This window comes from Dipteris shenzhenensis, chromosome 14 (assembly GCF_047967505.1).
Source record: "Dipteris shenzhenensis isolate YYH24624 ecotype China chromosome 14, Dip_SZ_1.0, whole genome shotgun sequence".
Classification (NCBI taxonomy): domain Eukaryota; kingdom Viridiplantae; phylum Streptophyta; class Polypodiopsida; order Gleicheniales; family Dipteridaceae; genus Dipteris; species Dipteris shenzhenensis.
In genome coordinates, this window is record NC_141609.1 from 46,612,884 (window position 1) to 46,637,105 (window position 24,222).

At 42.9% G+C, this 24,222-nt stretch overlaps 1 protein-coding gene across 2 annotated transcripts in view; it reads left to right on the forward strand.

Moving 5' to 3' along the window:
- The window catches only part of LOC147894724 (arginine--tRNA ligase, chloroplastic/mitochondrial-like), a 61,409-nt gene that overhangs the window by 30,875 nt on the left and 6,312 nt on the right, over positions 1-24,222 (forward strand). For both annotated transcript variants that reach the window (XM_087384430.1, XM_087384429.1), the window contains one exon: positions 14,797-14,901. In XM_087384430.1, coding sequence (XP_087240556.1) covers positions 14,797-14,901 — 105 coding nt within the window. The remainder of the gene's footprint in view (positions 1-14,796; positions 14,902-24,222) is intronic.

Genomic DNA, 24,222 nt, shown 5'->3' on the forward strand with positions numbered 1-24,222 from the left:
ATCTTTGGTGCTGCAGCCTTTGTTTTGGATCCAAATTTTCAAGGGAAGGGGCAAGAAACGAATAAAGAGGTGGTGCAAGGATGGGAGAAGGTATTGAGACGTCTTGTCCCAAGTGCAAATGATAGGAGAAAAGTGCCAGAGGAGCTGTCATTTTATAGGCAAGGGAAAGGGTTGTTTCATTTGGAGGATGCACGGAATGACAGGTTCAAGATTTCCTCCGTTCGTTGGTGGGAGGACTATGGAGCATCTACTCCATTGTTGCAGTGCTTGGCCATTCATATACTTAGTAGGGGTGCAGCTCTTCGCCCGTTGAGCAGTTGTGGAACAATTTTGGAAACATTGCATCCAAGAAGAGGAACAAGCTTGGGGTTCAGAAGGCAAATATTCTTGTATTTGTTAATGCAAACTTGCGTTTGCTTAACAAGTTCAAGGCAAAGTGCACTCACGAACCATATCTGGAATCTAAACCAGATGAGGACTCTGACAATGATGCAGCAAAGGATGCTCTTGAGCATGAGGATTATGAGGCCCAAGAATAGGAGTAGGATGATGAGGCTCAACAGGATGAGGGAGAGGTCATGAGGATGATGAGGCCCAAGAATAGGAGTAGGATGATGAGGCTCAACAGGATGAGGGAGAGGTCTCTATTGCAATGCCACCTTCAAACCATTAGGGTCTGACTCTCTTTTTCTATATCCGATGTTTTGACTCGAGAGTCTTGAGTCATATTTTATATTGAGGCCTTCAGGCCCGAGGCATAGCCTCCTTTTTTTATATTTTGCGTAGTGTACAAGCTGCACTAGGGTAGGGCTGGAGCAATGGAGGAGCTGCAGAAGTAGGCACCTGTGATGCAAAATGGTGAAAGAAACTTGTAATTTAGGACTTTTTTACCAGGCCGCCTCCAACCCCAAAATGGAACCGCCGACATTAGGGCTGGAATGCATTTTCCAAATACCTTACCTGGGAATGTTCCGGCCACGTTCTTCCATGTCTTGTGGCCGGAACAGCATTCTAGTTGTTGTAGACGTGGTTACTATGGACATTGGAAGGGATCTTAGTATGCAGACCATTTAGTCCAGTGGGAAAGAGCTGTTATCTTCCCTTGTGTCCTATTTTCTTTAAAATACAATAGTACTTTCATGGTTGTTGTAGAACAAGAGTATTACACGATTTTTGTTTTATTCAAGCAAGTATGTTTAAAAGAGCGTTAGTTTCTTAGTATTTACTTTGACCTCTGTATTGTGTGGTATATTGGGTTATCAAAATTACTCACAATGCAAGTGGACAATAGTTGTGCTTCGAAAGACCTGTGGATTATATCCCTAGTTGAATGAGTCTAGCTTAGATATCAGCTCAGTTCTACCGGTTGCACTACAATTATTTGCACGAGGTTGAAATGGTCTAGTCATATCCTCTTTTGAAAACATAACTATTGATGGTCTTGGGGTGTGAACATCAAGGCTATGTCCTCCCAAAGATGCATATTTGAGATGGCTAGGCTAAGGTGTACAAGAAGCAAAAATCCAATCAAGAAGGCTTTAGAAAACTTTAAATTGACAATTACTCTATTGAAAGCACATAGTCACTTTGTTGTACCATTGTACATACATATTGAGACATTGAACTAGCCTACATCCTCAACTTGGAGAAATTGCCAATGTTATTGAGATGGTAAGGTTGAGATGTCCAAGAAGCAAAAGAGCCAATCAAGAAGGCTTGAGAAAACTTTAAATTGACAAGTACTCTTTTGAAAGCATATAGTCACTTGGTTGTATTGTTGTACATACATATGTAGACATTGAACTAGCCTAGATCCTCAACCTAGAGAAATTGTAAATGTATTTGAAAGTAAATAAGTGGACTTAGCTAGTTTTTGGCAATTTTACAACTATACTCTTTCAATTTTAGTGCTAGCCTTTGAAAGGGCTGAGCTTGCGTACTATGAGATCCGAGGACGTTTCCACTGCCTCTTCAGAGATAGTTATGGGATTTTAGCCAATTTTCTCTCCTACCCAGACCAGCGTTGTTTGGCAGGTTTCATTCATGAGGCACTTAGACACGGCGAGAGGATACTCACGAGCACGGAGACAGGAGCAGAATTCTTCCTCGGTTGATCCCTCTCAGAGCTATATCACGGAGTTCTTTCAGCTAGATCACATGGACCCCAACGAGACGAGGCCTCGACATGACCGTGACTCGGAGCCCGTGACCCGAAAGCTCAGACAGAGGGTCGACACACAGATCACACTTGGAGACATCCCCTCCTTGTTTAGAGTCGGAGCCCGACCAACGGGGGTCACAGTAGCCCTGGTTAGACACAGAGCTACGACCAGGAGACGTGCGAGGACGTCACCTCTGAGTGGCCGACAACACTCTATTGCCGACTTCATGCCTCCACGGCCTCATCCATCTTGATATCTTGCCGTTGCTGGGGATGATGATGATAGTGATGATGATGCTGAGATTGATATATATAGTCGACCATCGACATGACTATGTTGTACTTAGGACTTAGTACTGCCATTCTGCATTTTTGCATTTTTTGCATTTTGCATTGGTATGGACGCTCGTTTAGTAGCTCCACTACCACAGCTCGTTGTATTAGGATTTTCACAGTCTCATAGACCCATAGGTCTTCTGAAGACTTTTATAAACTCTCTTTCTTTCTTTCTTTCTTTCTTTACCTCTAGAGTGCCAACATAAACTCAGTACGAAGACTTTGTACAAATGGATGCTCAAGTATGTGTGCGTGTGTGGATTTGTATGTGAGAGCATATGTTTATACTATGGTCTACACCCACTGTTGGACGCTGATGACGTCAGTGGGGATGTCATAGTAGCTAGTCCTTGCTATATGTGATGGAGTTTATGGTTTTCAACCTTATGAGTGACGATTATGAGATTGAAACTTTACTATGTTGTTTTTAGAGGATGAGTTTAGGCATGTGTCTGGACTCATCTAGGTATATATATACACTCTTTCAAGACTTGGATATGCTTTTGTATGCTTCTTCGCCTTTTGGGCCATCTTTGTGTGGCATGTTTTAAGTATACATGAAATGCTGATGGGACTCTTTGCATTTCTTGCTACACCATCTTTTTTAGGTTCTGTCCTAGAGAGATCTTGCTTCAATGGTGCATCTGTTAGAGTTCATCTCCTGTGTCCTTGAGTGAGGGCCTTGGTTGTGGGTCTGCCCGCCCATGTGAGGGAGTGTCAGGGCCATTGTTGTGGGTTCGCTCGCGGTTGTTCACCATGGAGGCCTACGTGTTCATGGCCTTGGGCAAGGCTGTCTGCCCTTGTTTCGAGGCCTTGGAGGGGCCGCCATCAGTCCGGAGCACTTTGGCCTTGTTTTGTGAGCACTTTGGCCTCCCAATAGCTGACCCCACAATTGACCATCTTGTCGGCCTGCTCCAGACAAGGCCGGCCCATGTAGTCAGCCACCTGCTCCCCCTCGGTCTGTTTTTGGGGTAGGGGGTGATCCTATAAATAGGGTCTACTCCCTCCCTTGTTTTTCATTTCAGCTCACCGTTGTTCACACATCAGTAGAGGGTTTTCTCCTGGTTGAGGAGTTTTTCTTGAGATCATGTGCAAGTCTCTCTTGTTTTCTTGTAAGTGTTTGCTGTTTTCTCTCCGTTTCGCTCCGTGCCACTGCACTTCTCACATGGTATCTGAGCTTAAGGCTGACTAAAAGGGCCTGAGCTGTGGAGAGGGGATTCAACAAGGTCTGCTCCAGACAAGGCTGGCCCATGTAGTCGGCCACCTACTCCCCCTGAGTCTGTTTTTGGGATAGGGGGTGATCCAGTAAATAGGGCCCCCTTCCTCCCTTGTTTTTCATTTCAGCTCACCGTTGTTCACACATCAGTAGAGGGTTTTCTTCTGCAGTTGAGGAGTTTTTCTTGAGTTCATGTGCAAGTCTCTCTTGTTTTCTTGTAAGTGTTTGCTGTTTTCTCTCCGTCTTCGCTCCATGCTGCAGCACTTCTCACATGGTATCTGAGCCTAAGGCTGGCTAAAAGGGCCTGAGCTGTGGAGAGGAGAATCAACAAGCTATATCAACATCTTGGGAAGCTGTTCGTAGTGGAAGTTGAGAAGGTATGGGCTGCTATTGAAGTACATAGAAGGATAGTTAATCTGAAGGGTGTTTTCAGATCGAAGGGGAAGTTTATGTGAAGGCCAGTCGCTCAGAGGTTGAAGGAAGCATTCTCTTCAAACCTCTTCAGCCTTTTCTCCTTCCTCCTTGTTTCTTTCTTCATTGCTCTTCCTCTATTCCCCTTCTCTCTCACTTCTATCCCATTGCTTCTCTACAAGATTTGGCAAAAACAAGGTGAAGATTCATGTCTTACCCACGTTCCCTGTCGACTGACAAGTGGACGAGAACAATTATGGCGTGTGGCTTGTTATGATGAAAAGCAGATTACGGGGAAGTGGGATGAGACAAAAGTAATTGCCATATCTTCATATGAGATCTCCTTTCCTACTAGAAGTATCTCCTGTTAAAATTCATGAAGCTTATTGATATGTTCCCTCATGGAAAATGACCTAGCATGATCTAATATCCGCATCGGAACCTGAAGAGAGACCCTCTTCATCGGAGAAGTCCGATTATAGAGGGGACCAAATGCTCCTAGATACTCTTTGTAGCCGACATGTGGTTAATAATATGAGTAGTACAGTTCAAGAAAATGAACGAGCGCACCCTTGCATTGACACGGTCCCAGATCTAGGCCAGATTCTTGGCCGCCTTCTAATCCAAAATGGGATGCCCAAACTTTCATCGAAGGGATCTGGCCTTGTTACACCTACCAGGATGAAGTCTGCCAGGTCATAAGATTGCAATACTTCTTCCCTAATCACTAGTGGCACGATGTGTACTCTCACCTGGGAGGGATTGGTGCCTATGGTGCTGGATCAAGAGGAGCGGTTTCAAAGTTCTCCCCATGGCGGTGGCTCTGATGCTTTGGCATCCCCATAGTCGGCAAGTTTCAAGGACGTTGTACCCTTGATACGAGGACTGGATCTGAGAAGGAGGCATTGAAGACGCAAAGGTCGTGTAATCACTGCGGCGAGAAAGATCATTACTGGCAGAAGTGCCCGTATCGGGCTAACAACAAAGGTCCCGGTTCTTCCAAAGGGCCAAGTTCTTCCTCTGCTGCTATCACTCCCACTTTTGTGCATATTGAAATGATTGATTCTCTTGCATCCTTTGTTGGAGAGGGGTTCTGCCTCTCCAAGCCTAAGACGTCGGGACCTGGATCATTGATAGCGGGGCATTTCAGAGTATGAGTCCTTCTTCAGCTGGGTTGAAGGATTTTGTGATTTTCGGTGGTGATGTCTGTATTGTTAGAAACATGGTGAAGAGAGTGAGGAAATGATGCTCAAATGAAGACATGAGGAAGGATTTCATTCATTCATCAAGTATGATAAGATAAGTGAAGTACAAACCTTATATATCAGCTACTCACTCACACACTAGCACCTAGTGCATATGGGATGAGTCCCATGATGACACGTGGCACTCACACAAAACTCGCACTCATAAACTAGTACTAGATCACCTAGTACTTCACACCAACACACTCTTTGGCTATGATATCTCCAACACCCCTCTTCAGAGCAAAGAGTGTGAGACCAACACGCAAAGAGTAGACCGATCCCCCATCCACCGCATCCCAACTGTCCAACACCTCTTGTGTGATAGTGACTTCTTAGTCAGCTTGCGACCGGCAAGGGAAAACCATCACTCGTCACCCCCCTTACTCTAAACTGGGTGGTCAATACCATCAAACCAAAGTAAAAGACAATACATTCATTTTGGGGGGACAACCCAGGGCAGAGTACCTCTTACTAACTCCAAATACATTCACTTTAGAGGGACAATTCAAGGCTGAGAATCTTTAATGACTCAACACAAGCACACATAGCATAGGGGCCTAGAAAGCCCAATCCTAGTCAAAAGGATCCTCGTCGTCAAGAGAGAGGCCGTGCATCTCTTCTGTAGCTGCATGTATCTCCTTCGGGGGCTCTTCAGGTTCAGCTTGGTCTTCATCTAGAAGATTGGCATGGTGCTTCTCTTGTTCCTGTGCTTTCTTCTTGAAGAAATGGGCTTCAATGTGTCCTTTCCTCTTGTAAAATCTGCAAATAATGTTCTTGTTGGTCTTCTATTTGCTTGTGGAAGTAAATGCATTATCAACATGAGAGGCAAGAGCGGCTTCCTTATTGTGATGGTCCTTCTCAATGAGGAGTGCCGCCATATCATCAAACGTGGTAGTGGCAAGACGAAGGATCTCAAGAGTGTGCTCAAGGGAGAAATTCCATGCATACTCTTCATAAGGACATCCATCTTATCTTCATCATCAAGGACACTTCTCAAACTTGAGAGTTGTTGAACAAGAGATTGAAACTGGGCTAGATGATCACTCAACCCATCACTCTCTTCCATTTTCAGATCATAAAATTTGAGCTCCAAAAAGACTATAGAGTTGGTGATTTTATTACCAAAGAAGGTCTCGAGGCGACTCCAAATCTGCTTAGCTGTTGACTTGACATTGACACGATGGATAAGAGAGTCAGCTAAGCAATGACCAATGAGGGCAATGGCCTGAGCATTCTGTTGCTGGATGAGTTTGGGAATGTTCCTGGATTCATCTAGGTATAAGCTTCTGCTGTATTAGCAGACATGCAAATTTCACCTTGTGAAGTTTTCGTCCAAGTTGCAGCTTGCTGGTATTGCGATAATTCTTTCTATCTTAAATGGTGCGTTGCCCTATCAGCTAGATTTAGATGCTCGTTTGGGAGAGACTAAAATGAAATCGTTTAGACTTCACAAGTAGTTGTAGCTTGAATGAAGAGATTTGGACTACTTTTTTATTAGCCTTCTCCTTTAGTGCTAGCCTTCGTCATGGCTGAGTTTGCCCTTCACCTCCGGAGTGCCGACAGAAACTCAGTACGAAGACTTTGTATAAATGGATGCTCAAGTATGTGTGGGTGTGTGGATTTGTATGTGTGAGAGTATATTTTTATACTATGGTCTACACCCATTGTTGGGCGTTGATGACGTCAGTGGGGATGTTATAGTAGCTAGTCCTTGCTATGCGTGATGGAGTTTATGGTTTTCAATCTTATGAGTGACTATCGTGAGATTGAAAGTGCACTATGTTGTGTTTTTAGAGGATGAGTTTGGGAATCTTTCTGGATTCATCTAGGTATATGAGCATTCTGTTGCTTCCAAATTCTTTGGTGTTGTTGATCAAGTAACTCAAGGTGATCATCCTCAACAACATCCCAAACTCCTTCACACATAAGGAGAAGCTGCATTTTGGTTTGCCATGTGGGAAAACCTTCCCCCTTGAACTTCTCCACGAGGAGGGAACTTGAAGACAAGGAAGTCATGATTGAATAGGACTTCGTGAAGGCGGGCAGCAGCCTGAGAAATGCTTAAATAAATGTGATCAGCAACTTTTGAATGACCTCGGAGGCTTCCAAATGCAATAGCAGCCTCACGTGTGCAAGACAACTGAAGAGGTGCTCCTGTAGATAGTTGCAGTAGCTGGTCGAAGGCCTGAAGGACTCCAAAATACTCACATAGGTCCTGTGGCTGATGTAAATGAGGCAATAGCTGTGGGTGCTCCAGATGCAAAGGTGGGTCTCGAAATCTGCAAAGCGGCTCAGCAAGGCACTCCAAAGTACTGCAGCAGGTCACCACAGTAAAAGTCAGCTGGTATATGTATGCTGGAGTGCTTGAAATAGCTCGGAAGTGGCTCTGTTGGAGGTGCTTATGCAGCAGCAGCACATAAGAGGTTGATTTTGGCGATGGAAAGCTCCATAACGGCCCTGAAGGTCCACCCGTGCAGGCACAATGAACCGACCAGCAAGTAAGAAGGCCGCAGAGCACTCAAGACAGCTCCTAGGCAATCCGGATGGGGCAGGCTGTGAAGACTCTAAGCTGATGCAAACAGGTGCAAGGAGGAGGTGAATAGAGGCGAGACAAGCTGAAAGGAAGAGATAGCTAGAGGTGGAAATGAACAACGGGCGAAATGGAGCAGGGCTGAGGCGGCTGTAGGCTTACAGCAGGAAGAAGGGCTGAAGCAGAATTAGGGTTAGGGCTAGGGTGACGTGGCAGCTATGGAAGGTGGCTTTGATACCATGCTAGAAACATGGTGAAGAGAGAGAGAGAGAGAGAGAGAGAGAGAGAGAGAGAGAGAAGGAAGGTTAGGGTGTGAGGAAATGATGCTCAAATGAAGACATGAAGAAGGCTTTCATTCATTCATCAAGCATGACAAGATAAGTGAAGTACAAGCCTTATATAGGCTACTGACTCACACGCTAGCACCTAGTGCATATGGGATAAGTCCCGTGATGACACGTGGCACTCACACAAGACACACACACACACATAAACTAGTACTAGAGCACCTAGTACTTCACACCAACACACTCTTTGGCTATGATATCTCCAACGTGTATTGGTGATAGCTACATCAAAGTTCGTGGTGACGGCAACCTTGACATCATTCCCAATGGAGAAGGAGTGATGCACTCCTCTCGAGTTTTGTTCGTTTCCTCTTTTGGATTCAATCTGCTGTTTGTTTATGAGAACGACAGCATTGTTTGATGGAAACTTTGTGGATGTTCGAGATAAGGCTACCGGTTAGGTGGTACAGACTGGTACAGCTAGTCATGGCATTTATACTTTGTTAGCACTTTCCACGATCACGTCGTCTCTTTAAGGTGACCTTTGGCATTTTTGGTTTGGTCACTTGAATGTTGATGCTCTCCGGTGTGCTGCTCGAGAACAAATGGTCCTCGGACTATCGGATGTGGGCAACAAGCACAGTCAGTGTTGGTCATGTATTCAAGGCCAACAACACCGGGATGCGTTCTCGAAGCCCGCTTCACGGCAGGCTTCCTTCCCGTTAGAGTTGGTCCATATTGATCTCAGTGGACCAATGTTTGTTGCCAGTCTTGGTGGGGTTCTCTACTTCATGCTACTGATTGATGACTTCATCAGGTCTATGTGGATATACTTCTTGGCTCAAAAATCTCTGGCTTATTCTCGCTTTCGGAAATGGTGTGCCTTAGTTGAGAATGAATCTAACTTCCATGTAAAAGCTCTTTGGTCTGACAAAGGTGGTGAATTTGGTTCTCATCCATTTGAGGAGTTTAGTGTGACGAAAGACATTCAACGGGAGTTTGCCAACATCGACACTGCCTTTGAAGTAGGAGTTGTTGAGCGCAAGAATCGTACTGTGGTTGAGAGACCCCGACAATGATCCAGATGATTCCCCACCTCACTAGGCCGTTGGGGAAAGTTCTCGGTCAAGCTCTCAGAAGGTACCTCGTTGGTTGATTCAGATTCTTCGTGACTTCGGTGTCATCGACATTCCTTCCTCATGGCTTCGGGAGGAGGATGGACCTCGGCGATCCCATCCTAATAAGGAAAAGGTTCTAGAGGTAGTTCTACTTCAGGTAAACTATTTCTTGATGTCGCGCATCCTCAAAGACAAGGAGCCTTCAAATGTTCGGGAAGCCCTCTCTCAGACCCACTAGAAGCAAGCCATGGAGCTGGAGTTGGATTCTATTGAGCGGAATGGGACCTGGGAGTTAGTACCACGCCCTAAGCGTCATTCCGTCATTGGTGTCAAATGGGTTTACAAGATCTAGTATTACTCCAATGGAAATGTGGATAAGCACAAAGCCCGACTTGTGGCCAAAAGGCTACTCTCAGTGCCTTGGGATTGATTATGATGACACGTTCGCTCCTCCTGCCAGGATGGCCACTCTTTAGACAGTATTAGTAGCTGCAACTCATTAGCAATGGCCCATCTATCAGATGGATGCTATACTCAGCAGCTTTTGAAGGGTTTTCATACGTTCGACTGTCGTGCCATTTCCTTACCCATGGACCCCAGTAGCAAATTGACCAAGCATGACCTCAGTGATCTAGTGGATGCAAGTAGATATCGTAAGTTGATTGGTTCTTTGATTTGGCTCCTCAATACCAAACTAGATCTTTGTTACTCTGTTAGTCTTCTCAGTTCCTTCATGTAGACACCTAAGAAGACTCATTGGGACGCTGGTGTGCGAATCCTTCATTATCTTCAAGGGTCTCGCAATTGAGGCTTGTTCTATCAGTCTAGACAACATTCCGGGATCTAGCTTTTAGGTTGGAGTGATTCTGACTTGGGAGGAGGTTCCGACACCTCGGCCTCCATCACTTGGAGCAGTAAGAGGCAACCAACGGTCGCTCTATCTTCTATCGAGGCAGAATATCGCGTTGCATGTTCCGCTACTTTGAGGCACTTTGGCTCCGACAGTTCCTTGGAGAGATGGGTTCCCAGAGACATCCCTGACAGTCATCCACAGTGACAATCAGAGTTGTATTGCTCTTGCCAGGAATCCTGTAAAAAGAAATCTGTTGCTGACATGAAGTGCAATTCACTGCACAACTTCTATAGCCCAAGTTTTAGTGTAATTATTGCAAATTTTGCATGATTTTAATTTTGCTTCTTGGGAAGAGAGGAGTTGGATGTACAAAAGTAGTATCAAGTTGCAAAAAGTTATTAAAAAAAACAATTGCCAGGTTAATTGAAAGTTCTTACTTTCCGTAAGGCATTGAGATGTAAGAATTAGCAAGAACAGTTTATTTATTGGAAGATCTCCTCTACAATGCTCCAAGTGCAGCCTTGTGAGAGGCCATGTAGCGATATTTCAATTCTTTGCACTATGTACGAGCAACTTGATAAATTCCTTTTACTACATAAGAAGAGATAGGCAATGGATGCTTCCCCTCTCAATGTCAAAGTCAAGCGACCCATCTATGTGAAACTATGTTTCACGTGATTGTGGTTCAAAAGTATCCTTGATTTGATGAGAAATAATATGAAGTACTCGTTAAAATTGTAATAAAGGAAAAATGGTTGTATATCATTGAGTTACCTTTTTCATCCATTTTGAGGTTGTGCTTGTCCTTCTATGATAATTGAGCTTGAGAACCATGGGATGATTTGGTTAGGAAACAAATCTTGCTTCTTCTCTTTTCTCGATCTAAAATAATATTGATAAACTTGTTGTATTAATGCATTGAAGAATATAGTGCATATATAGTTTAATTGTAGTTGGTGGACCCATTGGGGTAGTCCTTTTTCCTCAAAGACAAAGAATTTTGATTGAGTATTGTTGCTTAATATTGGAGAGAAGGCTTTAGAGATGGTGCTTTAAGTAACAAGAAATTGATTAATTTATAAGGTTCTTTCTTGTTACGGTGTGGGTTTTGGCCATCGAATGTAGAATGATAACAAAATTTTGGTTCATTTTATGTAAAGGGAGGCCTTTGCAGCCTAAAATCTTTCATTTTTTATTTAAAATGTGGACAATAGTTGCATGAAACATCCTCACTTGCATAGGTGTCGTCGGTGACATGAGCTTCTTCGCCCCTACTTCTATCTCTTTTTACTAGTCATTGTCCACTTTAACCTTTGTGTTTCCCTCTGCCTCTACTTGGACTATTACCTTCTCCTATATTGTAATACTTTTTTTCTCAGCACTCTCAAGCAAACCAACTTCTCAAATGATAGGGAGTGCTGCCACTAGTCACATAAATGGAAGTGCACGATTCATTCCATTCCAATCTTTACAGCAAGTTAGTTTCAGGTTTCTTTGGTTTGCTGATGTAAATTCAATAATCTCCTCGGTCTCTTCCTATCAAAGGGAGTACAACCTGTTCTTCAAAGCAAACGTTCAAGCTTAGAAGTCCTTAAAGACTTTTCAAAAGTGGCATTTAGATCGGCTTTCGCCTAATTGTGAGAAATACCATGCTCTCGTAGTGAGAGATTGATGATTGGAACTAGGTATTCTCATGCCTTTGGGTTCTTTTGTGTGCCATCTACTTTTTTCCCATAAAGTAAGAGCCAAGAGATAATCTTGTGCTTCTAGTGTACTAGTTTGGAAATTTGCACACATGTTGTCATGCTGGATTCCAGTGTGTTAAACGGCGGATTTGAGCCAAATTGAGTCTATTGTAGGGGGCATTCGAAGCCACAACATTGGCATTATTCTTCTAGAAGGATCTATTGGTTTTTCTTCTTGATTTTGAGAAGACCTATGATAGGATGCATTGAGAGTTTCTTGAGAGGACTTTGGACAGGATGGGCTCCTTGAGATAGTGGATAGTTAGGGGTGTCAATACTCTACTGGTCGTCCGTCATGTGCTATGACGAGACCTTTGGATGATCGTTATCTTTCAAAAGAGCATGCCCACACATGCAGCATGCCAAATCTATATTCCAATCAAGTGTCACAATGACCGTCCAAATCTAATGGAAACATCCATTTCTTCATCTGGATGATCACTTAGGGTCATAGGGATCAATGCCCAAGGTGATTCTATATTTGGCTTCTCCAAGTATATGTGATCAACACACCGAGCAAATCCTAGAGCATCATTGATGTAACATATCATGTATTGGCCTCTCAAAGTACTGCAACCCCACATGAATGCTTTGTGTTCTTCAACAAAGCTGATTTGTGTGTCATGAATGAGGTTCAAAGAGGCCGTAGACGTAGGCTGAATACTCTGTCTAAATCTTTTAGTTGTTGTCTAGGTGGATACTTGGCTGAATGGCATCTAGTAGAGGGAGAGGACATCATAATTGGGTCAAAAATCTATTGGTAACTATGTCAAAGCAATATAAGCCACATAGGCTCAATGAGGCTGACGTCAAAGAGACTTTGAACTATTACAAAATGTGGATGTAGGGCCCCTATGAGGGAGACTATCATAGCCTTCCTAGAAGAGAACCAAAGAGTGTATACAAGCATAAACATGCATTTTAAAGGTGAGAACAAGGCTGCTTTGACTTTCTCTCTACTACCTTAGGAATGCATGAGACTCAAACTCAGAATGCATGGTGGTTAAGATACCCCAAGGAACCTTACTCATAGATTTTGTTTTTTAAAATGCCAGGCAAATGATCCTTAGAGCAAAGAGCAAAATATGATAGTTGTGCAAATTTTCATGGCACAGGGTCTTACCAAGCCATTATTGGAAAGCCAGAAGAAATGCATGGTGAAATTATATGACGTGATGATGGCAAGTGGGCTTTTTTAAGGGTTGGTAGGATGATGCATACCTCTGATAAATATCAATTCAAGTTCTATTGGGGGAGGGGCGGGTGGGTAGGTGATGGGGTCTCCTTTTGTTTGAATCATTTTTTTAATAGAAATAGATTGATGTTGTTCAAACAATGTAACCTTTGAGCTTATATCTCAAACATGAATATTTACTTTTTTCTTTGTGTGACAACACTTGTGACAAGTAAAAGGGATTGTTATAGGTTTTTAGGTATACTTGTGAGTTCCTCATGCGCCAATCGCAGGATCCATGTGGTGGAGAGGGTATAGTGCTCATTGGCTTTGGTGGGGTGGCATGTCTTTTTCAAAGCATGTAACACAATCTGAAATGTAAGGTTTGGAGAGGTTATGTTGACTCCTTTTATGAGGCTCCTCCCAAGACGTTCTAGTCTTCACGCCAAGCTCATAACTTCTCCCTTTTCAGTGAGAGGCTGATCAACCATTAGTTGAAAAATAGGGGAAGCTACAAATAATGAGAATTTACAAGTCGAGTTTCTCACGAACAGCAACCTCTCGTTTCGAACCTGGTGATTTTTGGCCTTCTCAATGGCTCTGTTCGGAGGGATTCCCTTTAGCATATTGAGTGTATCTCCATCCCTCCACAAGTAGGTGGCTCACTAGGGATACCATTATTTGGTTGCATAATCGGTTTGGGAGAGCTATCAAGATCTACATTAGGGAGTATCCAAGGGCCTTTGTTCTATGAGCTAGAGGATAGACAGCCCTCATATATAGACTATTCTATATTGGATAATGTTCACTCTCCAGGCTTTGTAAAAGATGCAAAATCCCGCAAGGAGGAATTTTTTAGTTGCTTTGTAGATTTCATGATTTATTACCATGGGTCTTATTGTTTCAACGCCTATATTGGCATGGGCTTTCCAATGTTTCCATAGACTTGCATATGGGAAGTGGCACTATTTGTTGTGTTTTTAGAGGATGAGTTTGGGCATGTTCTTGTATTCATGTAGATATATGTTCCTGCCATATTAGTGGACATTTCTCCATGTTGCAGCTTGCTGATATTGGCAATGTATTCTTTCTATCTTTACTTAGCAATGCTAATCTCTGTGAGACTAAAATGAGATACTATAGATGTGCACAAGCAGTTATAGCTTGAATGAAGAGAATGTGGACTACTTTTGATTCACCTTCTCCTTTAGTGCTAGCCTTCATCACAACTGAGTCTAGGAGTCCTGATAGAAACTTACTATGAATATTTTGGTATAAATAGATTCTAAGTGTGCGTGTGTGGATATGTATGTGTGAAAGCATTTGTTTATTCTATGGTCTACACCTGCCGTTGGATGTTGATTACGTCAATGGGGATGTCATATTAGTAGTCCCTACTATGCGTGATTGAGTCTGTGGTTTAAAACCTGGTGATTTACTGTCATGAGATTGAAACGGCACTATTAGTTGTGTTTTTAGAGGTTGAGTTTGGGCATCTTCTTGAATTCAGCTAGATATAGAGACGGGCTTGTTTCTAATCTCTATCTTACATTGTAATCCATTCTCACCACTTTTATGTTAGTTTAAATGAGGCTTTACATACACATGTGGGTGCTTGTAATCCTTGAAGGGCCTTGTACATTTGCATTTGATGTTTGAATTTATTTAAATCCTGACTATGTTCAATGTCTTAAGGCATAAGGGTTTTTGTTAATTAGGGTGGAGAGGAGAAATATCGAAAGGCATGGCAGGAAATTTGTGAAGTTAGTCGAAAAGAGTTTGATCAAGTCTACAAACGGCTTAAAGTTAAATTAGAAGAGAAGGTATCGTTCTTATATCCTTTGTTGGGTTGCATCCTCATGTTCAGTTATTTGATATCTCCAATTGTTTTCATCTTTTTATTCTATGGGGTATTTGAGCTTTTAACTTTTAGACTATTTATCTAGATATGCATTTTTATTTGTACATGTCTTTGCATTACTCTTGTCTCACTGATAATCCCCTCCTTTGGTCTATTTAAAGGGACCCATGGTGCATCATTGGATCATAGATTTTACAATATTGGCAGGATTAAAGGATTCTTTAAAGCCATTTTGAAGTGTCATGGTTGTTTGGACAGACTGCTAGTGAAGTTCAATATTAGATGAGTATGATGTTTTAGCAAATGCATATGCTGGTTTTGTTGATGCAACGTCTTTGAATAGCTTGACTAGCAAATGAAAGCATAAAGAAGTACTATTAAATACTATCTTGGAAATTATTCAAGGACGTAGTTTCCTTTATGAGGGACTTTCAAATTCAACTTTAAGCTTGAAGAGATGTGGCCATGGAAGAGACTTAGAACAAGCCACTACTCGTTTTGGGGTTGTATATGGGTTAACACAACAAACAATGTACCAAAAGTTGAGCCTGGTTATATGAGGTAGTTAGTATTCCCCACATAGAGTGGTACCATTATCTGGCTGGTCCAAACCAGCATTTAATATCAACATAGAGTGGTATGAGTATTTGGCGTCCAAAACAGTATTTAATTTTAGCCATATCTTCTTTGTGCCTCATTCAATGTGATACAACACATGGAAACCTTTAAAAATGCATTTCCTCTTCTGCGGATATGGTAGCGAGATAGATCATTAGCCCCCGCATAGAATGGCATGAACATCTGGCTGGTCCAAACCAACATTTCATGTCATCTTGTTCTTCATTTAATGTGATACAGTCTGTCAGGCTTGATGCCGCTCACTAGGCCGCTCACTGGAACCGAAGCGCACACATTCACGGGTACCCAACACCTGACCTCAAGGAAGCCTTAGGAACTGTTAAACCCTCAGCCAGGGTTAGATCTGATTTGTGGTACAAAAGATGTTGTGGTGCCACCATCTATGTGTGAAAATGAAACTGCACTTCTACGTGCTTCGTTATGGCAGGAATTAGAGGAATCTTTGCAAGGTATGTTGTCCAAAATATAGTTTTATTTTCAGCTTGTTGTTTTGATGGCACCGAACATTGTGCTGGTTTCCATAATAGCGTGCATGGAAAACCGTATTCAATTTATGCAACATTGGAAGGCTTCAGGTGTCCCTATTTCTTGTGCCAAGAGCCTCGTCTTCTCATTGTTTGCAAAATCGCTTGCTCAAATCTGGACATGTTTTTACTTAAAAGGAATTAATATCAATATAAGGCCTTGATTTGCCATGATTTTGCATGTTTATTTTTTCTCTCATTCATTTGCTGCCAAGGTTGAATTAGATCATAGAGAATGGTTCATCTTTGATCATTGTGATGGATGGTTGACTCTAGATGCCTCAATTGATTCTTCAATCATCATTGCAGTACCATATACCTCTGTTATCCTTTGTCTGATCTTTCATGATTGCCAAAATTTGCGGTTGACACACTCTGATGGAGATCCATCATTGCTCCATGAGTGACTGCACATTGTTGTATAAAGTTTTGTCGTAGCATGGGCCATGAGCTTTGTATTTCCCCATCCATTTTGCAGTACCAATCAAATGGTTCTCCTATGAGAGCTTGTGGGAATATGTCAAAATAATTTTCCTCCTACCTTGAGGTAGGTATATAAATGGATCTTGTTGTGGATCTACCATTTGCACTCAAACAAAGCAATGAATTCTTCGGGATTACCTATGCCAGAGAACACAGGTAGTTATATAAGTGGATCTTGTTGTGTGTCAAGTTCTTGTGGAATTGACTCCAACTGGTCCCTTGGATTGTTGGTATACATGTCTATGTATTCTTGGTAGTCCTCTGGAAGTTGATCCCATAAGGGTTCCATTGTGGGATGTTGAATTGCACCAATTGATGATTTTTTTAAACATTGCCAATTTGTTCATGATGTGTTGCCCTTGGAGTAATACATTCACAAACTTGCCTAATAATCCTCAGAATTTCTGTAGATATATTGCATGTGAATGGCTAATCATGTTGGTGAAAATTGCAAGTAATTCTGGTACGTTTCGACGAAGTTATGATCATTTTTTTGTGTTGAAATGTGCCTCAAAATGGAGCAATGATTGATCTTCAAAATGATGTCAAGAACTAGACCCAAAGTGGTGGAAAAATTCTGTAAAACATGCTCTTTTACTGTGTGAAAGGTGGGCTTTGAAAGGGTCGAATTTGGGTCCCAAATGGGCATGTTATGATTGGGTAAAGGAGGGGTTAAAAATGGCCTTTTGGGGGGGTCTTGAGTCTTAATCTTAGGTGTGAATGCACTTAATCTTAAAGAACCTAAGGAGGCTTTGATAATCTAACTAAGTAGTAAGTTTAGCTGTGCGGTTAACCTAACTACCTAACTGTTTAGTTAATCTAATTGACTAGTTAGTTTCACTAACCTAATTGAACCGGTCAAACTAATTATCCAGTTAATCTAACTGTAAGTTAGCCTAACTAGTTTCACCTAACTCCCTTGTTACTCTTAACTTGTAGTTAGTCGCACACCTAACTGGCCCGATTAAGGCAACCTAGTCTAACCTAACTAACTATTAGTTAAGCTACTCTAGCCTAACCCAACCTAATCTTAGTTCAACCTAAGCTAACCTAGCTAGATTAGTTTTTTTTTTGGGGCGGTAGTTGCCGTCGGCAGCCTGGTGGTCAGAGTGTTAAAACATGCTGGAGATAGAGGGAGAAAAGGTTAGGGTGTGAGGAAATGATACATGAATGAAAACATAATGAAAGGCTATCTTATTCATAATCATGAGAAGTACAAGCCTTATATAGGCTACTCACTCACACACTAGCACCTAGTGCATATGAGATAAGTCCCGTAATGACACGTGGCACTCACACATGACACATGAACTAGTACTACACACTAACACATCACATCACCTATCTTTGTCTATGAAATCTCCTTCAGAGCAAAGAGTGAGACCCAACACGTAAGAGTAGACGGATCCCCCTCCACCGCAATACTGCAAAGAGCAAGTCCAACTATCCAACACCTCCCGTGTGATAGCGACTTCTCAGTCAGCTTGCGACCGGCAAGGGCAAACCATCACTCGTCACGGCCCCTTACTCTAAACTGGGTTGTGAATACCATCAAACCAAAGTAAAAGATAATACATTCATTTTTAGGGGACAACCCAGGGCAGAGTAGCTCTTATTGACTCCAAATACATTCAGTTTAGAGGGACAACTCAAGGCTGAGAAGTGCCCCGAAAAGCAGAAATAAACCACGAGGTGAGTACTTGTGGGCGTGATAACTGCCCAAGGTGCTGCAGCAGGTCCAAAACCTACGGCTAACCAGGAGACTCCGAAGTGCAAAAACAGGTCAACAATGTGAAAGGCGGCTCCCTAGAACAGCTCTGAATGATATAGCAGGTCTCTGATGCAAAAAACGGCTGATGTAGATGTGCCGGAGGCCAAGGAACTGCTTGAAAATGATTCTGTTGTAGGCGGTTCTGCAACAGCAACCCTAGAACACCTTGAAAATGCAACGAGAGCTCCAAAACTGGTCGAAAATGCCTCCAAATAGGTCGAAAATCTTGCAACCAACACGTGTGGATGGGCTGCTCTGCTGCAGTGTCTTGGAAACCCTAAAAACGGAGATGAAGATGCTCTGAAATGCCTCAAATTTCCACATGTGCTGCTCCTAACAAACTTGAATGGAGGTGGCTATGAAGGGGAGGCAATGGAGAGGCTACACGTGAAGAAAGGAGAGCAAACGGGCTGCAAAACAGAGGCGGAATGGGCAGCAAAGATGGCAGATGTGCAAAAACCCTAAAAGGGTAGAAAGCAGTTGAAAGGAGACAGAAAGGAGGCTGAATCTGAGGTGGAAATGTGCAGGGCTGAGGCGTCTGCAGGAAGAAAGGTTTGAGCAGAAATAGGGTTAGGTCTAGGATAATGTAGCAGCTATGGCAGGGTACACCTGCTCTGATACCATGTTAAAAACATGGTGGAGAGAGAGGGAGAAAAAGTTAGGGTGTGAGGAAATGATACATGAATGAAAACATAATGAAAGGCTATCTAGTGCAAGCCTTATATAGGCTACTCATTCACACACTAGCACCTAGTGGATATGGGATAAGTACCATGACATGTGGCACTCACACATGACACACATGAAGTAGTACTAGAGCACCTAGTACTACACATTAACACATCACATCACTACACTCTTTGGCTATGATACTCCAACACAGAGGGTGGTCGCGAGGGAAGGGGGTGAGATGTGTGGGTGAGGGGATAGGGAGTGTGAGGTTTGTGAGGGGCAGGGGTAGAGATAGAGAGGACGAAGGGTAGAGGTGGCTGCGGGGTGGGCGAGCCGCTGCAAGCACGAGAAGAGGGCACCATGTGGGTCGGGCGCTAGACGCCGCAAGCAGACAGGCAGAGAGGGGGGGGGGGGGCGGAGAGGGTGGTGGTGGAGGGGGGGTTTACCTTGAGTGGTGGAGATGGAGGGGTTTTGATGAAAAAATGATGGTGGAGGGGGGGTGGATGCAAAAAGTGGTGGTGGTGGTGGTGGTGGAGGTGGTGAGTGGGAGGTGGAGGGGATGGATGACGGAAGTGATGGTGGAGGGGGGATGTTGGACGAAAAAAGTGGTGGTGGAGGGGGGTGAGTGATACCCCTTGTCTGGTGGTCCCCTTTGAGTAAAGTGGGGATAAGCTGAAACTCTATTGTGTGTGCTTTGGTTTGTCTCTACACAATGCATGGTCTTTGTGGCTCTAATTTTTCTGTTGTTTGTTTCCTCTTTCCGCTAATCTACGTTATCCTCATCTTGGCTTGCTTCTCCTCCACTCCACTGTGACCGGATTTTGATTGGAATGTGTAGAAGCATGTCACATGCTGTTGTGTCTGGTCTAGCTGTGTCTCCCATCTCAGTGTCATCTCTTGTTGTTTGATTTGTCTCAATAGAGTCTCTATATGCCATGGCATCTCGATGAAGTAGATGCCGATGGAGACCTAATCATGGAAATGGATCGACAAAGTTTTTCGAACCCATGTCCCTCCTAGACGAGAAAGCAGTGGTATTGTTCACGAATCTCATAGTAGACTAGGAATCTACACTAAATATGTTCCTCTGTCTCCACCTCCTCCAGTGTGTAGAACTTGCAGATCTTCTGCTCCCTAGGTGTGCTTGTAGCTTTGCCTTTCTCAATCATCAACTGATGGGATGAGATTTGCAGTTGTCGAATGGGATTCTCAATGCACGTGAGACTTGTCTATGCTCCAACTGTCATGTGCATGGTGTACCTAGGGTTGGATAGCAGGTTAACGTGGGTTACGGGATAGCATAGGGCTGGATGGCTATTTTTAGCCGAGATTGCTGTATATAGAGATTGATTCATATATAGGAGAATTTTTAACTAGATGATTCCATGGTTTGTGTTGACTTCCTTGACTTTGAAATTTGGTAACAAAAAGGTACATAATAACATTGCTCATTATTGTTTTGTCTTTCAAAAGCAAAGATAATGTATGACTAAGTCTATGGACATAATAACAAACACAGTCAATTGCCTTACCAACTGTGCATGATTGTTTCCATGTAATGAAAATTCAGTTTGTTGGAGAAATGCTTGTCCACTAGACAGTTTGCCAATGTCTCCCACATTCTTTTTGAACAGGAGAATGTGACGAAAAAGGTAGTGGTCCTAATTGGCACATCATAGCAAATGCTTCCTTTTTTCTTTTTTCAAACATAAAATGCCGACTTGTATTATATAAGGAAAATATAAAAAAATTGGTCATCTACAAGGGGCAAGCTGCCTGTGACCTACACCATAAAGGTAAAGATCTCAAAAATTCTAACTAGCCAGTTTACCCAAATAGTCTCCCACCACGGGATCCTTTTTCCCATCTAACCACTGATAGTAGAACAATAGCTCTTATATGTTGCCAATAGGCTGTTAGAGTAGAAGGAAGATCTCTAGTATCTCCCAACATAACTAGCTTCCAATTCTTCTTGATTGATAGTCTATGCATCAATCCTACCCACCCGAATTTCTGCAAGCATCACACACCATATTCTTCTTGTTACATTGTACTCCCACAAGAGGAGAATTGTGATTTCAACACATCGCCCACACAATAGCTATTCTTAAACTACTATGCATTGATAACTAGTTATGCAGGGTTTCCCATAGGAAGAAGCTTGCCTTACCCACCTAACACCCTTTCCAAATCTCCACACGTCTTTGTATCCACTCGCTTTATATGGAGGGAGCTATTCATAGCATTGTGCTATCTATAGCAGGTTTCCTTCTATATAGAGGGAGGGCCAGTGCTATTGTGTAGATCAGTTGAGTGCACCTCAACTGATGGATGGGACGCCTGGGTTAGATATGGGCCTATGGATGAGTCGCGAGCTGTTTCCCACGTGCTCGGGGGTGGTCGGGAGGATCGAGGCACCTGCGCTATGATTTTGGTTGTATTGAGGAGGAGATTCTAGGTCAGTGATAGGGTCAGATCTTGCAGGGTCGTGTCATCTAGTATCAGAGCCGTCCTATCACAATTGAATTCAACGCGAGGTATGCAAAAAAGATGTCTTCCAGGTATGCTTTTTTAAGATTGCTCTTGCAAATCTGCATTTCCGCTCATGTATGGGCTGAATTGTTGGCTGATGTGCGCTCACGATTGGGAGAGTTGTGGAAGAAATAGAAGTCCATAGGCTGTGTGCTCTCTCGGTTGCTACGTGTTTGGAAATCGTGATTCCTTGAGAAGGGTAGGTGTTGAGAAGACTCGATGCTTTCAGCAAGAGATATGAGGATGGATTGTTTCTGACGTATAACTTCCCACGCTTGGGTTGTTGATGTGATTGGCTGTGTGGGGATGTGTGAGAGTGGGCTGGTTAGGGAAAGAATTTGCCCTAGGTTCTCAAGGATGAGATTCCTACCCTAGAGACCCAGATTTGCTGCAGTTGAGAAGGAGGAAAGAGAGGGCGTTCGTAAGCCAGAGAACGTCTTGTCTAGGAAATTCGAGCATCAGAGATAGGGGCGATATGATTGGGGGCAGGCGCTTGGCTTTGGGAAGGAGCGTATGGCCTGATTTTAGAGCGTTTTGGCTATTTTTGGCTGGCTGGAGAAAAGCGGGACCAGATCTATTGAAAGCGAGACTGTTTTTGGTAAAAAAAAGCAGGTTGCTTTTTTGTTTTTCTCTAGCAAGGAAAGCACTTGCTCTAAATCAAGCACCCACCCTAAATTCGCCTAGCTTTTGATGGCCCTTCCTGGCTATTTATATACCCGGGATTTCTCTCTCTTTCTCACTTCAGCACTTCAGCGCATGAAGGCGAATTTCCCACCCTCTTTCCGTTTGAGATCAGCCTATCAGATTCCGCCATCTTTCTTGCTGTCCTCTACTCGCCTTCTTCCTTGATTCCACGCAGCACCAGATTCTCTTTTGTTGTGTAAAGAGCACGCGTTTGGACGCAGCTGTTTCTCTTCTAGTCCCTCTCTCGTGCGAGATATTTTCCAGCCATGGAAGGACATCAAAGTAATGAGACACCTACGTTGGATTACTGTTTTATTGAGATGGAGGATGAGGCTTTATCGGTGGTTATTCCTCATAGACCTCATGACCTGCTACGAGAGATGGATTCCTTGATGGATGAACTGTGGGCAGCTCTTCACTACTATAAAACCCCTGAGTACTAGAAATATATTGAAGAAGGCTCATGCTGTTCTAAATGTAGACAGCTTGTTTTAGAGTCTTTATACCGCTTCCGTGCTATTGCGAAGCGATGAAGAGGTTGACATCCTCAGTTTTGACTGACACCCAATTATTTTTTGGCTCGACTGGATCTTTTGAACCACGTTTGGTTCAAGAAGCTTCCTAATTTTGTATGAATTATAAACTGTTTTGTTATTAAATTGACCAAGTTTTGGTTAACTTGGGTTTCATTTGTAACTAGTGGCATCTATAATTTGATGGTTTTTTTCAAATTATACTTTTCTTGCATATATCTTGAAGTTTTTTAGATATATGGTACATTGATGGTGCCTGAGTATTTGTTACATATTAGACCGGATTTAACAAAGGCAATTGGATTTCCCTTTCTCGAATCTTGGTGCGTAGATTCCTGTTTGGTTTCTATTTGAAGTTTTGATCTTGATGTGATTGTGAGTTATGGCGTTTCTTCAAGTTACCATTTGGACATATGAAGGTTCTTATTGATTAGACCAAGATGAGTCTTGATGGATACCTTCTTTGAATCATGTCCAAAGGCGTGGTCATCTGATTCTCACTCTTTTAGCCCGAGGTCGTGGATAGTCGGGATTCAAGAGTTGTTAGGGATGCTACCTATTGGTTTTCTTCTTTGACCTTCTTTGAATCATGTCCAAAGGCGGGGTCATTCTGATTCTCACTCTTTTAGCCCGAGGTCATGGATAGTCAGGATTCAAGAGTTGTTAGGGATGCTACCTACTGGTTTTCTTCTTTGACCTGTTGGTTGGGGTATTGTAACACAAGGGGGTGATATAATCACATTAAGAAAAGGATTGAGAACGGATTTGCCACCTTGACTCAATCTGGGATCATCTGAGTTGAAGAGGGATTGGCTACCTGATTTACTCATATTGTCCACTGAGTTTTTTATTTGCACTATACTTTGGTGGTATGGGACACTGAGGTATGTTACATTTAAGATTCTCTGATGTGGTGGTATAATCCAGCGTGAAATAATACCCAAGGACCTCTAGGGTGAAGTCCAAGTAGGCTGAATTGAATTGGGGGTAACCTGATTAGATTTTTTTAAAGAGGGTTGACTAAGATTCTTTACCTTGAGAGAAGCCATGTATTTTTTGGGTTCAACCTTGGAGCTCCATAGTCTAGACTCAATCTCAGGGAGGGTTACCGCATCTCTTCTGATGATGGTATGTCAATGCCTTGTTTGGAACCTGGTGTTCCTAGATAAGAGATCCTAAGAACTGGATGATCCTGTGATCGGAGCGGTTTATTGTGCACAAGTTTATACAGGATATTCGGTAGTGGATCTTATTTTTTAGAGATTTCGGATTGTATATTTCCGCAGTCTTTGGATGACATAGTTTATGCAACGTCTTATTTCTATCAATACCTGCCCTATCATTTTACATAAGCTTAGTCAAGTTAGGTGTTTTATAGATGATTTATTTGTACGAGATGTTCCTAACTTTCAAGACTTTATGTACAAAGACGCTAGAGCTTTTGG